Source organism: Zea mays, chromosome 1 (assembly GCF_902167145.1).
Source record: "Zea mays cultivar B73 chromosome 1, Zm-B73-REFERENCE-NAM-5.0, whole genome shotgun sequence".
Taxonomy (NCBI): Eukaryota; Viridiplantae; Streptophyta; class Magnoliopsida; order Poales; family Poaceae; genus Zea; species Zea mays.
Window position 1 is genome coordinate 26281525 of NC_050096.1, and position 12668 is coordinate 26294192.

A 12668-nucleotide genomic window follows, 5' to 3' on the forward strand; every position below is an offset into this window, starting at 1 on the left:
AAAAATAAATTAGTGACAGACAAAAAATATTAATTAAAAGCCCACCATGGGGCTCGAACCCACAACCACAAGTTTAAAAGCTTTACACTCTACCGACTAAGCTAGACAGCATTTGTGATTGCACAGCCAAGCTCGGCACCAAGATCTATGGCGCCGAGCTTGGTGCCACGTCGACGCTACGACGTTCGGGTTGCGCCAGCGCAGCACGTACCTCGGCGCCATAGCCTATGGCGCCGAGCTGTGTTACCTCGGCGCCATGAGTTATGGCGCCGAGCAAAGAGTTCAAAAATGACATTAAAATTTTCTAGGGTCCGAACGTGATTTTTCTTTCGAGAAAGGGTCAAAATGAAAAAAATTCGGTGGCTGCGTGCACCTCAGCCGGCGCCCGCCTCCTTCCCCGGCGCCAAAACTAATCAAATTTCTCCCCCCGCGTGTGCCAACCGGAGCCAAAACGAAACTAGCAGCGAACCCCGCGGCGGCAAGGCTAAAAAACGCGCAAAACCCCGAGCGCTGCTCGCCTCCCGCCATTTCCTTCCCAAATCTACCTTATAAGCGCGCGTAGCCTTGGCAGCTCGACGCATCTTCGCCGCCGCTCAACGTTCCCCCCACGCCCCAACCTATCCACGCGAAACCTTCTTTCCCCCGGGAGACGATTCGTCAGGGAGAGGAAAGAGGCAAGAGGGGCCATGGACGCTGCCAAGTTGGTGACGCCGGTCGCTGTGTCTCACATTCTGGCGCACCCGTCGGCGGGCTCCGACGGCGCAGTGACCGATCTCGTCGTTCAGGTCCTCGACCTGAAGTCCGTCGGCACGGGCAGCCGGTTCAGGTGAGTTCTCACCTCATTTCCCTCCCTGCGCTGGATCTAGTATCTTTGCTAGTTTTCGTTACGTAGGGCGGCGGATCTGTTCTGTTCTTAGCGCAGTTGATATGGTTCTTGTCGGCCGGTCTGACGAGCCTTCCTTTGTTTGTATGTGTTGATGCCTTGCAGTTTCACAGCAACTGACGGGAAGGATAAGATCAAGGCGATGCTTCCCACCAACTTCGGGTCGGAGGTCCGCTCTGGCAACCTGAAGAACCTCGGCCTCATCCGCATCATCGACTACACTTGCAACGTCGTCAAAGGCAAAGATGACAAGTAAGTGCCCTCCATCCTTCTTTCGTCGCCATGAGAAGACTAATGTTGGCAACTGTTCTCGTATTCATCGTTTCCCTCGGTTTCCTGGACCACTGTGCTTTGTTTACCAGAGTCTTGGTTGTCATCAAATGCGAGCTTGTGTGCCAAGCGCTTGACGCCGAGATCAACGGCGAGGCCAAAAAAGAGGAGCCTCCAATTGTGCTGAAGCCTAAGGACGAATGCGTGGGCGTGACTCCCCCACTCGCTATGAAGCCCAAGCAGGAGGTGAAGTCTGCGTCCCAGATCGTGAATGAGCAGCGTGGAAAGTAAGTACCTGCAATCTGTTCGATTTTCTGCCGGAGTCTGTTGAGGATTCAGATTTACAGTTCTTTGTTACCCTTTGCGTGCAGTACTGCTCCTGTCAAGCCCCTTTCCATGACAAAGAGGGTCCATCCTTTGATCACTCTGAACCCCTACCAGGGTAACTGGGTCATTAAGGTGCGGGTCACGAGCAAAGGCAACCTGAGAACCTACAGGAATGCTCGCGGAGAAGGCTGTGTCTTCAATGTAGAGCTCACCGATGAGGATGTAAGCGGTCTGATGGCATTGTTCTCAAGTTTAAGTGTGTATTTTCATGAGTTGTCGCGGGTTCACGAACTGATATTATTTTTTTTTTGATTTTGTGTATGCACAGGGCACCCAGATCCAAGCCACCATGTTTAATGACGCTGCAAAGAAGTTCTATCCGATTTTTGAGCTGGGAAAGGTCTATTATGTCTCAAAAGGATCTCTTAGAATTGCTAACAAGCAGTTCAAGACTGTCCAAAATGACTACGAGATGTCACTAAACGAGAATGCTATTGTTGAAGAAGCAGAGGGGGAGACTTGCATTCCGCAAGTGCAATACAACCTTGTCAAGATTGATCAGCTAGGATCGTATGTCGGTGGCAGGGAGCTTGTAGGTATGTCAGTGATCTGAATTGAACTGGTATTTTATTTTTCCACGTTTGATGTATTGTCTCACTGTTGTATGTGTTACGTGTTATACTTCAGATATTGTTGGTGTGGTTCAGAGCGTATCTCCCACACTCAGTGTTAGGAGAAAGATTGACAACGAGACAATACCGAAGCGTGACATTGTTGTGGCGGATGACTCGTAAGTAGCACTTGATCTTTTTTTACCTTGTTGATAGGTCGGAATACAAATTCTCTAATCACAAATATAAGTCTATCTGAGAAAGTCAAGTAGTCCTAATCGACTCATTTCATTTCTTGCAGTGGCAAAACTGTTAGCATCTCTCTTTGGAATGATCTTGCTACTACGACCGGCCAAGAGCTTTTGAACATGGCTGACAGTTCGCCTGTTGTTGCGATAAAGAGCCTAAAAGTGTCTGACTTCCAAGGTATGCAATCAAATCTCTGTTCAATCTTCACTGGAAACCAGTTGCTTACTGAGTGTCGTGATAACTGTGGCGCTGCAATTTTTCTTGCAGGCGTGTCTCTTTCTACTGTAGGCAAAAGTACTCTTGCGATTAATCCTGATCTACACGAGGCTCAGAATCTCAAATCATGGTACGATTTCTCTCGTGAATGATATGCGCTTGTCCTATGTTTTTAAGTATGCTTAGGCTTGTAGCACATGATTTGTCAAATAGGTATGACTCTGAAGGCAAAGATACTTCGCTGGCACCAATTGGTGCAGAAATGGGTGCCGCACGGGCCGGTGGCTTCAAGTCCACGTATTCTGATAGAGTTTTTCTGTCTCACATTACTAGTGATCCTGCCATGGGCCAGGAAAAGGTATAATCGTCAATATCCACTGAACGATGATATTATTTATATCTTGAATTGAAAAATTGTAAATTTGGAGAACCCCCAATTTGACCCTTTTATTTGTTGCATTGCAGCCTGTTTTCTTCAGTTTGTATGCCACCATAAGCCACATCAAGCCTGACCAGAACATGTGGTACCGTGCTTGCAAGACCTGCAACAAGAAGGTGACTGAAACTTTTGGATCTGGATACTGGTGTGAGGGATGCCAAAAGAATGACTCGGAATGCTCACTGAGGTAAAAAAAAAATCGTCAGCAGAAGCCTGCTGCTACTGTTATCTATTTGGTGCCAAATCTGACGGTTTCCCTGCGTCCTTCAGATACATCATGGTCATCAAGGTCTCCGATCCTACTGGCGAGGCATGGTTCTCTGTGTTCAACGAGCATGCAGAGAAGATCATTGGCTGCAGCGCCGACGAGCTTGATCGGATCAGGAAAGAGGTAAATTCCGCAATCTGAGTAGAGCAGTGTCTTGACATCGTTGAATCTCTGCTGTTTCTTTGTTTGCCTTATCCCTGACAGTGGGTTCACCATCGTTGCAGGAGGGGGACGACAGTTATGTTCTGAAGCTCAAGGAAGCCACCTGGGTTCCTCACCTGTTCCGCGTCAGCGTCACACAGCATGAATACAATAACGAGAAAAGGCAGAGAATCACTGTGAGGAGTGAAGCGCCGGTCGAGCACGCAGCTGAATCCAAGTACCTGCTTGAACAGATAGCGAAGCTTACTGCTTGATAGTAGAAGATGCAACCTTACTGCAAATAGCGAGGATTATTAGGACTAATTGATGGTGTCAGGTCATTGCGGCCCTAAGCTTTAGCTATGTATCAGCAGTCAGATGTATTAACCATTCCCTGCTCTAATAGTCATCTATCAGCAGTCAGATGTATTTAACCATTCCCTGCTTAATAGCTCTCTACCAGGAGTCGGAAGTTTTTAACCATTCCCTGCTCTAAGACAAGATAAATTGCTCGATCTACATCGTTGTGCCACGTATTCAGTCTTTTCCCCGACATGTATCCCGAAATTGGTAGTGTCAGTTTATCGTGGGTTCGTATTTTCGTCGGGAGGTGGGATGCTTTCAATTTATTGTTTGGATTAGAGATGGATTTTAAACATATAAATTATATAATATTTAATATAGATATGCACAAGAATACTATAAGAGATAAGAATTAAATTTTATATAATTTTCTTTTACATTATTTTCTCCTTACGATGAAAAAGTGAAAACATTCAAATCTAAATATGTATTCAGATTTTTATATCAATTATTTTAAAAAGTATAGAACGAATGAGATTCACTTTTTATGAATTTTAATAAGTCCAATGCTAAAAACAAGAATATAAATTTTTATATATACGAAGAAAAAAGACCAAAAAATTATCTATCTAGATTCATCCCTAGTTTACATTAATTTTAGAGAAATTTGTATTTGTACTATTAAAAAAACTACAACTTTAGATATATACCATCTCTATCTTACTTACATGTGGGGTCCACATGAGTCAATGACATATGTATCTAATGATATATATTTAAAGTTATAATCTTTTAATGGTACAGATTCAATTATTCATTAATTTCTATGTAGGACAGAATAAATCTAAGAAAAAAAATTATGTTTAAATGTTGAACCATTTAGCTTTCCAAAATCTTTAATACCGAGCCGTTTCCTGACATAAAGTTGTTCCATTACAATGGACTTCGGAACCCAACACGACGTTATCTAGCGGAATAAGTTTAACAAACTCTAGCTGAAATACATATGGACGGTGGCACCACGCCCATTTCTTTTAGCTATCTCCAGCACTCCAGCAGGCCGCGTAAACAGACTGTAAATTACAGTTTTATACCGTAGATTGTATTTTTGTAGATTGAAATTTGAAATAGAGAGTGAAATAGGGAATGTAATTTAGGTCAACTCCAGCAAATATATACTCCGCATGCACCATTTCTTGCCAAGAGGAAAGAGAAGACGTAGGGAAGGGGAGTGCAAATACACGGCATGCTTTTTAAGGAGAGAGATATGGAGTCCGCTAGATTGATGAATAGTGTACTGCGCAGTGTAAAAAAGAGATGGGAAGCCGCATACAGAGGCTGCTGGAGTTGATAAGGAGTCTGATAGAAATAGCCTAATAGTCTATGTTATTCAGACTGGCACTGCAACAGCTGCGGTGAGCTTCGTTTTCTGGAACACTACAAGAAAAGAAGTGAAGTTGCAGGACTAAAATACTAAATCACGCTTACAAGTTACAAAGGATCAGAACATTATCAACAGGTTATGTTACCATAACGCCCACCAATTTAATAGGGCAAAAGTAAGCACTGCACCAGCACCACAAACACAATCTGACGACGAGACTACTCTCTGACGCTAGGCTAGAAGGCAGATCCTACAGAACGGGTCTGTCTGCTGGTGAAGGTTCACAGATTTGCGCTAGGGCTGACGACAACATATCGCAGCGGGTTATCGACCTTGCCGGCTCCGGCGTGCTCCACAAACTCCGAAGGAGCGAGTAAGGAAGCTTCCATGGCAGATGCATACAAGTCTTCTCCTTTCCTGTATTTATACAGGAACCCTGTTGCATTCTCCTCTCCACGTCCCCTGCCTAAAATGCTGTTCTGGGACTTGCTGCCGTCACGCTACTTATAGCTTCACCGGAAAAAAAGGAACAGATGATTACGAGCTGCGCTCCCGGCTCCTCAGTGATGGCTGTTCCTAAAAAACTAGGAATGAGTATAATATAGAGCTTAATGATAACCAAACAAATCCTATGAAGGGAAGAATCACTAGAATAGAAAGGGTTCAATCATACGCAAACAAACAACTCACATCTACAATAACTGAACAATATAAAAGAAACCAGCCTCCATCTGTAAGAGCTAAACATTATTGAATTCTAAATCTTCCAGATTCAACGAGGCGCTTATGGCATGAAATGTCAAGTGTTTAGCTAATAACCACTAACATCAAATGCAAAACATCTCGATGTATCCCACATATACAAGTCCTTACTCCTTAACTCGTAAGATAATAGATGCAAATACTAATTAGCATTGATCTGAGCCCAAACTCCTAATTTTAAAGGCAAATATCAATCCAGTTCATTCATGTATTACACCTGTGGTGCATTGGTAAGATCCATGTTTTTGGAAGCATGTGAAGTGGATACTAAGAATACATAAACCGTGTACTTAACAAACAATAGGGGATATATACCTTTCAAGGCTGAGTTTGGCTCCTTTCCCACCGCCGACAAACTATCTTGTGATGTATTTACCTCCGGTTCTCGAATATTTGTCGTCCATTGGTTTATTTTTAACTAAAATATGACAAATAAAAAAAAGAAAGATTATTTGTAGACCGGTACTTTGGTGGAAGCCCCTTCACCAGATGGTTGCCACTGTTATGACTTCTGCTATTCCCCACAACAGCTTCATCAGAACTTACTAATTTGACAGTGTGTGCATTCATCTCTTCTGGAATCTGCCCAGCTGCTGCTTTTGAAGTGTCGTAAGTGAGAGAGTTCCCCCTCTCAATCATTTTCTTCGTAACCTCGAGTCTCTTACACAACTAGAGTGTGCTTTCTTTTTCACGTCTCGCCTAACAACTGAATAAGATAAACGTTATCTCTTACATACACAACTAACCATGTAATCATTGTGAGCACTTCCTTCACCATGAGCATTTCCTCCTCGCCATTGGCATCGTAAATTAACTTCCAACGTCCCACCCACATCTAGATTCTTCCATACCACCACCGTCATCCTGCTACTCTCTAACTCGCTAGCCACCACCGCCGCCGCTGTACGCTAATATTTTTATCAAATATTTATTTGTAATATGATAAGTATAAAGATATATATGAAATAATGATAGAGAATTTCTTCTCATTTAGCACACAAGTTTCGTGCCTCATGCCCTCACCTCTTGCATGCACAACCAACCATATAACCATCACGAGCACTTTCTTCTCTTCACCATTGGCGTCATATATTAAACCCCAACCTCCCATCCACACCCAGATTCTTATGTACCATGTGTCTCTATAGGTAGCGAGGCAAAAACAGTTGAGGAGGAGAAGCCGATGAAGCGTGGATGAACAACCGGAGGAGAGGAGACACTCCTGATTTCGAGTTTAGTTTTGTATTGGTTGTTAGGAAAGAATTTGAGATATTAAGGTCGCATAGATCTGTTTTTCTCCCCAATGTCTTGCCTAACAACCAGATAAAATAAGCCTTATCTTTTACATGTGCAACCAACCATGTAACCACCACAAGCGCTTTCTCCTTGCTATTGCCGTCGAATATTAACTCTCAACTTCGCATGACATCGACCTTTCCCATCGGCAAGCATCTCGAACTGCTGCTGCGACTCTCCACCACCATACCGTCGCTGATGCTTAGCTGAGGGAGAGGAAGAGGAGACGCTTCATATCCCAAGTTTAGTTTTGTATTGATTATTCATAAATAATTTGTAAGATATTAAGGTCGATAATAATATATCTATTATTTATTTTTTTGTAATCACAAGACATAGACATTGTACTGGTTTGTTCAAAATTAAAACTTTTGATTCTTCAAGAAACGAGAACTTATTTTGGCATGGGACGGAGGAAATATATATCACCTCACTGCTCCTATCGGCACTCCTAGGTGCCTTCTGCTGATCATTCGATACTGATGCTGACAGGACTCGAATAAAAAACTCATCTGTTGATGGAAGACAGCCCCGGACTGAATCTTAGACCTGTGGTTTGGCATGCAAGATACAGAGGGGCATGAAATTCACTCTCAGACCATCTAACCAACCAACTCAGATAGAAGCACAGCACTTTAGCGACATGACTAATGACTCAGATAACTTAGGCCTTTAGAACACAAATTTCCTAGAAATTTTATAAGAATCAGTTGATTTTCAAAGGAAATAAACAGCAAACAGAAATTCTCACATTCAAAAGAGGGCCTAAACGATGAGCTCGAGTACACCAGACATCACAGTTCATTACGATCCATTAATCGGCTCACACAATTACAGCACTATTCAAAGAATCCTTAGCTCTCTAAGCTAGCTGCTAGCACACCAATTTACAATGTGCTAATCCCCAGTTCACACGTCCCAGTAATAAATAGTCAAAAGAAGCATTAAACCTCCATTAGAAATCCCACCGGAGTCCGGACTGTATGATAATGTCTCTTTTGAGAAGAAAAATAGTAAAAATGTCTACCACATTGTGCTGTACATGAGGCGAAGCATTGCTCATCTTAAACGTTACGTCATCTTTGGAACAGCACCAACGTTACGTCTTCTTAATTTTCAGCCTTCTCTTCTTTGCCGGAGGAGCCAAACCAAGGTCTTTACAGAGGTGTTCGTCAGGCTGCAGCGTCTTAGGAACAGCACCAAACGCACAGCGAGTGACTTCCAGACCTGACAGGGCTTGGTGCAGGTAAACTGACGCATCCTCTAAGTTCTGTTTCAGTTTACGAGTTCTTAGAAAAGCAGGCAACAAAGCCCTAGAGTTTTGATGGGCCCTGGACTCCGGCACATGAGGATTTATATCAGAGGCCTCGATGAATCTTTCAGTCGCAGCGTCCCATGACAACTCGTACCTCTGCGTGTCTGTCAATGGAGCAGGCTGCTCTGATAGAGCATTCAGGGTTAGTTGTACAAACTCGTCTTCATTGTCATAGACACGGCAGTTGGGGAACTGCTTGAAGAACTCATTTGACGGGTGATTGGCACATATAACTATCTTTCCCATTGCCAGGGCTTCAGCGGTGGTCGTACAGACCACATCTGTGGTGCTGGGATTGATGAATACTTTATACCTGTTGGAGAATCAGTGTTTCAAACTTTCAGTCTAGCACAAACAGTTGGTGTATCCCAGTGGCGTATCTAGGATTGAAAACCTATGGGGCCAAGCAAGTTGATTGTAGTATATAATTGTAATTTTAATAAGGGCCTAAACATGTTCTGACAAAAAGTTGTGGAGCCATGTGCCCGCACAGCAATAGGCTAGATCTGCCACTGGTGTATCCTATGTACACCCATAGTCACAAGAAACGGGTACAGTGGTAGCGACCCTCAACCGGAAACGTCCTCGAATGCAGGGACATTTTCGTTCCCACCATGTAAAAACCACTCACAAGTAGCGTACCATGTTTCTCAACACCGTTCCTCGACCCTGTTGATCCGGAAACTTTGTGACTATGGGTACACCAGAAATGTTAAATCTTATCTTATTATGAAACTACCAGGTCATCTAACATTACCACTCATTCCCTAATCTTATTTACATAACTTTGTCTAACCTGTGTTTCAGTTCATTAAGATCACAAAACCTACACATTTATCTAATAATATTGCAAAAAAACTGTCTTGACTGTTGACAATGGAAGTACCAATTTTGCATTCAAACTCTCTAAAGGAATGTGTTAGGCATGTTACACAGGTACAAATGTGTCTAACAGAATAAGACGGAGTGAGTATAGTAAATAAGAAACTTACTCGTGGAACAAGGGATCTGCATGATCACGACCAGGATGAACATTGACAGACAAACTTAAACGTTTGGCAGATTCACAGACCTCATCAGAATCTTCTCCGCTGCCATATAAATCCACTTCAAGACCAACCAACTTGCTCTGATATTTGGACAGCAGATCAAGAAGCTCCCTGTATCCCTTACTCCATACCATCTTCCCGATGTAGTATGCCCCCTTTGTGAAGGCTTTCTCCCCATTCTGCAGCTGCCTCAACTTTAGCTTGCCTACCTCAAGAAATTTTGGATTAACACCATGGACATTGCATATAACAGACCTGGGCAGATTTTGGGTGGCACCTGACAATCTGATAATCTGCATTAAGATCAGAAAAAACAGTACATGTCTCAATGAATCAGGGCAGGATGATAACAACTGGGTGCTCAATTTTTCAAATTCAACAATTTATGCAGGAGAAGAAAAACGAGCAAATGCACAATATTGTCATCAAACCACAATATTGTAGATTGTTAACTTATGTCAAGAAAGAATTGTCATCATAGACATAATGTTTACCAGAAAATTTTCATCGAAACAAATGATTCAGTGTAGATATGCATAGTAGATTACCTTGTGGCAATAGATTCGAGTTACCCAAGTGTTAGCATACTTTAGGAAACAAGCAATAACTTGACCATTCTTTTCTCTCCTTACATATGCTAGATAATTTGTATGGACAATTCCTATAACTCGACGGAACTTATTTTTCCATCTTCGCCCATGGTGGTACCAATTTAGATGCTCGGGCTCTTCCAATACAGCAACGTCAGCAACTTCATCTGGAATGCATTCTGTAATATCCCCAACAGGGAGGATGCTTCTCATTTCTTTAGAAAACTGCATCATCAAAAAGGAATCAGGTTAACATAAGTAGCAGTGAGTGCAAAAAATGAGATGCAAAGATATGAGCATTGTTGGATGGAGCTAACAGAAACAAGGCCTGCATGCATCAGACACTGAACAAAGTTCTGCTGTAAGGGCTTGTTTGCTTTGTGACCTGGTAGACATGCCGTTGGGAAAGGTGTGACGTGTGGGCATACCCGTGCTTCTCCATACCCAAATCCAAGTAGCTAACCTCCGGAGTCAAACAAATGAACTTGAACATATAAAAACAGAGCAAATGCTTGTGGATCTACTCACTAAAGGGCTTGGGCTTCCATCTAGCATGTTCAGAAAACACGTAGCCGACATGGGTTTAATGGAGCACCTACGATTCTAGATTAAGTGGTCATCAATACAACCATCTCCATCAAGAGACAAGAATAGGTTCTCTATTTTGAGAGAGAAAGATATACTATAGTCATTGAGTTCAGTAGCGTATGACTGGCTGCTGTAACTCCTTGATCTTGGTGTACTAATCTATCGAGAAGTGGGAATTGTAAGTTAATAAATTAAGCAGTTAAAAAATTAAGTTTTAACTATAAGCAAATAAGTATGAGATCAAGGGAGAGAATGTTAGATTGATCTTATTCGGCTCCGTCAAGTGACCGAGCTGGACTCACCTCCCACGGCCTAATCAGGGGCACAATAACCTTATGAATGTGGACCCTTTTCACATCGCGTACAATAAAAAAAAGGAGAGGACCGTCAAGCGGACCAATGTTTGTTGCACCCTCTCTCAAACACGCATACCTAAAATCCGATCTATCTCTACGCGATTAGTGAAGGGAAGACCTTCGCCATCACCCTCGTTGTCCCCGACGCCGACTTTCACCAGTTCACCACCTTAATGGCATCTACTCCCAATACTGAAGGTATAACGTCCATGTTCTAAAGCATCTAGTAACTTGGGTTAGGAGCAAGGTCTCTATAGTCTAACAAACGCACCTAGGCCAGGCAGCACCCCAGGCCATCGATTTCCAGTACCTGGAGATGGATCGACATGTTTGGGCGAGCACCACAAGGCCAGGTCGCGATTAAGTTAGCTACAGGAAAGAAGCAGAACTCATCAAAGAAACTGAATGAAGCGCTAGATGACCCTAAGGCTCACATCACATTGGATGAAACGATCAGTTTGAAACAAACCCCATTCAGGTCTTACTGGAGCAAAAAGAAATGCAAAGTGGAACAGAAGAGTACACAAGACAATTCAAGTCACTAATTTGCGTTCATATCCTCTCGGTTTGACATAGAAATTACAAGGTGCCGAAGTACTATACCTTTCCTGGGTAGAATTTGATGCTGAAGGATGGCCTAAAGTCAATCCTCTCCTCGATCCAGTGGCGAACATAGCTCTCTTGCTCGGAAGGCGAGTCAAATACAATATTGTTAGGGTAAACCAACTCTTGGTCCCTTAGACAAAGCCAAGGGATCACCAGTGTGACATCCTTATCACCATCCTTTGCCAGATAAGCAGCCCGGAACAAAGGGTTGATGGATGTTCCTGTCATCCATGGGAGGCTTGCGGTGGTGAATATCGCAAAATGCCTCTTCATAGACATAACGTCTTTGTCAGGGAGGGCAACGGATCACCACTCACGTGCCACCCAAATTCGTTCTCCTAGCACATTATCGTCTGCAAATCACAGACCAATGAATCAAGCAAGCGCAGAATGAGTATAGCAGCTGAGCAAATATATTTCCTTCCTACCAAGCTATAGCCTATCGTAAGCGGGTTTGCAGCGGACAAAGATATCAGCTGTATAAAACCGAGATGGACGGAGCATTCTGGCCGCAGACTAATTAGCGACTGACCATGTGCGGGAGTCCATCCTACGCCGAGAATTAGGGGAAACACAAGGAGGTTCGAGGGCTTACCAATAAGCCTAAATCCGGTGTAGGAGGAAGCGGAGCGGTAAGAGGCCGGACCACGGGGCGGTCGAGGACAAGTTCTGGAAGGGTCCGCGAGAGGCTTCAGTGGGACTGTGGGAGGCGACGCCGCCGGTGGAACGGCAGATAGAGGACGGTGGCGGCAAGGGTGAGAGGGGAAAGGGCAGTCTGTGTCGCGGTAGGTTGATCTGGGCCACACCGCAGCGTTTGGACGGATGGGAATGGACGGCAAAGACGGGCGCGGTTTTTTTATTACGAAGGTCGGATTGCACCCGGAATCGTTCCAGCTAATTAAAGTTTATATAAATTAGAGAAGCAATCCGGCTAGGAATCGTTCCGATCCACCAATCCGGCACAAACGAACAAGGCAGAAAGATGATGGCCATCCGAGGCGGTAAGGGGTAGGCT

At 43.6% G+C, this 12668-nt stretch overlaps 2 protein-coding genes across 2 annotated transcripts; one reads left to right on the forward strand and one right to left on the reverse strand.

Moving 5' to 3' along the window:
- Nucleotides 1–606: 606 nt before the first annotated feature.
- On the forward strand, nucleotides 607–3957 carry LOC100280726 (uncharacterized). The gene is made up of 12 exons (NM_001397571.1): nucleotides 607–826; nucleotides 989–1135; nucleotides 1246–1440; nucleotides 1525–1702; nucleotides 1809–2076; nucleotides 2168–2270; nucleotides 2393–2517; nucleotides 2608–2686; nucleotides 2770–2914; nucleotides 3022–3182; nucleotides 3266–3386; nucleotides 3488–3957. The coding sequence occupies exons 1-12, from the start codon at nucleotides 687–689 to the stop codon at nucleotides 3677–3679; spliced, it is 1854 nt and encodes a 617-aa protein (NP_001384500.1). The 5' UTR covers nucleotides 607–686; the 3' UTR covers nucleotides 3680–3957.
- Nucleotides 3958–7922: 3965 nt separating this feature from the next.
- LOC100382823 (Digalactosyldiacylglycerol synthase 2 chloroplastic) lies at nucleotides 7923–12401 on the reverse strand. Its single transcript, NM_001175522.2, has 5 exons — nucleotides 12249–12401; nucleotides 11651–12006; nucleotides 10062–10328; nucleotides 9457–9806; nucleotides 7923–8777 (listed from the first exon to the last, which is right to left on the reverse strand). The coding sequence occupies exons 2-5, from the start codon at nucleotides 11930–11932 to the stop codon at nucleotides 8249–8251; spliced, it is 1428 nt and encodes a 475-aa protein (NP_001168993.2). The 5' UTR covers nucleotides 11933–12006; nucleotides 12249–12401; the 3' UTR covers nucleotides 7923–8248.
- Nucleotides 12402–12668: the final 267 nt, after the last annotated feature.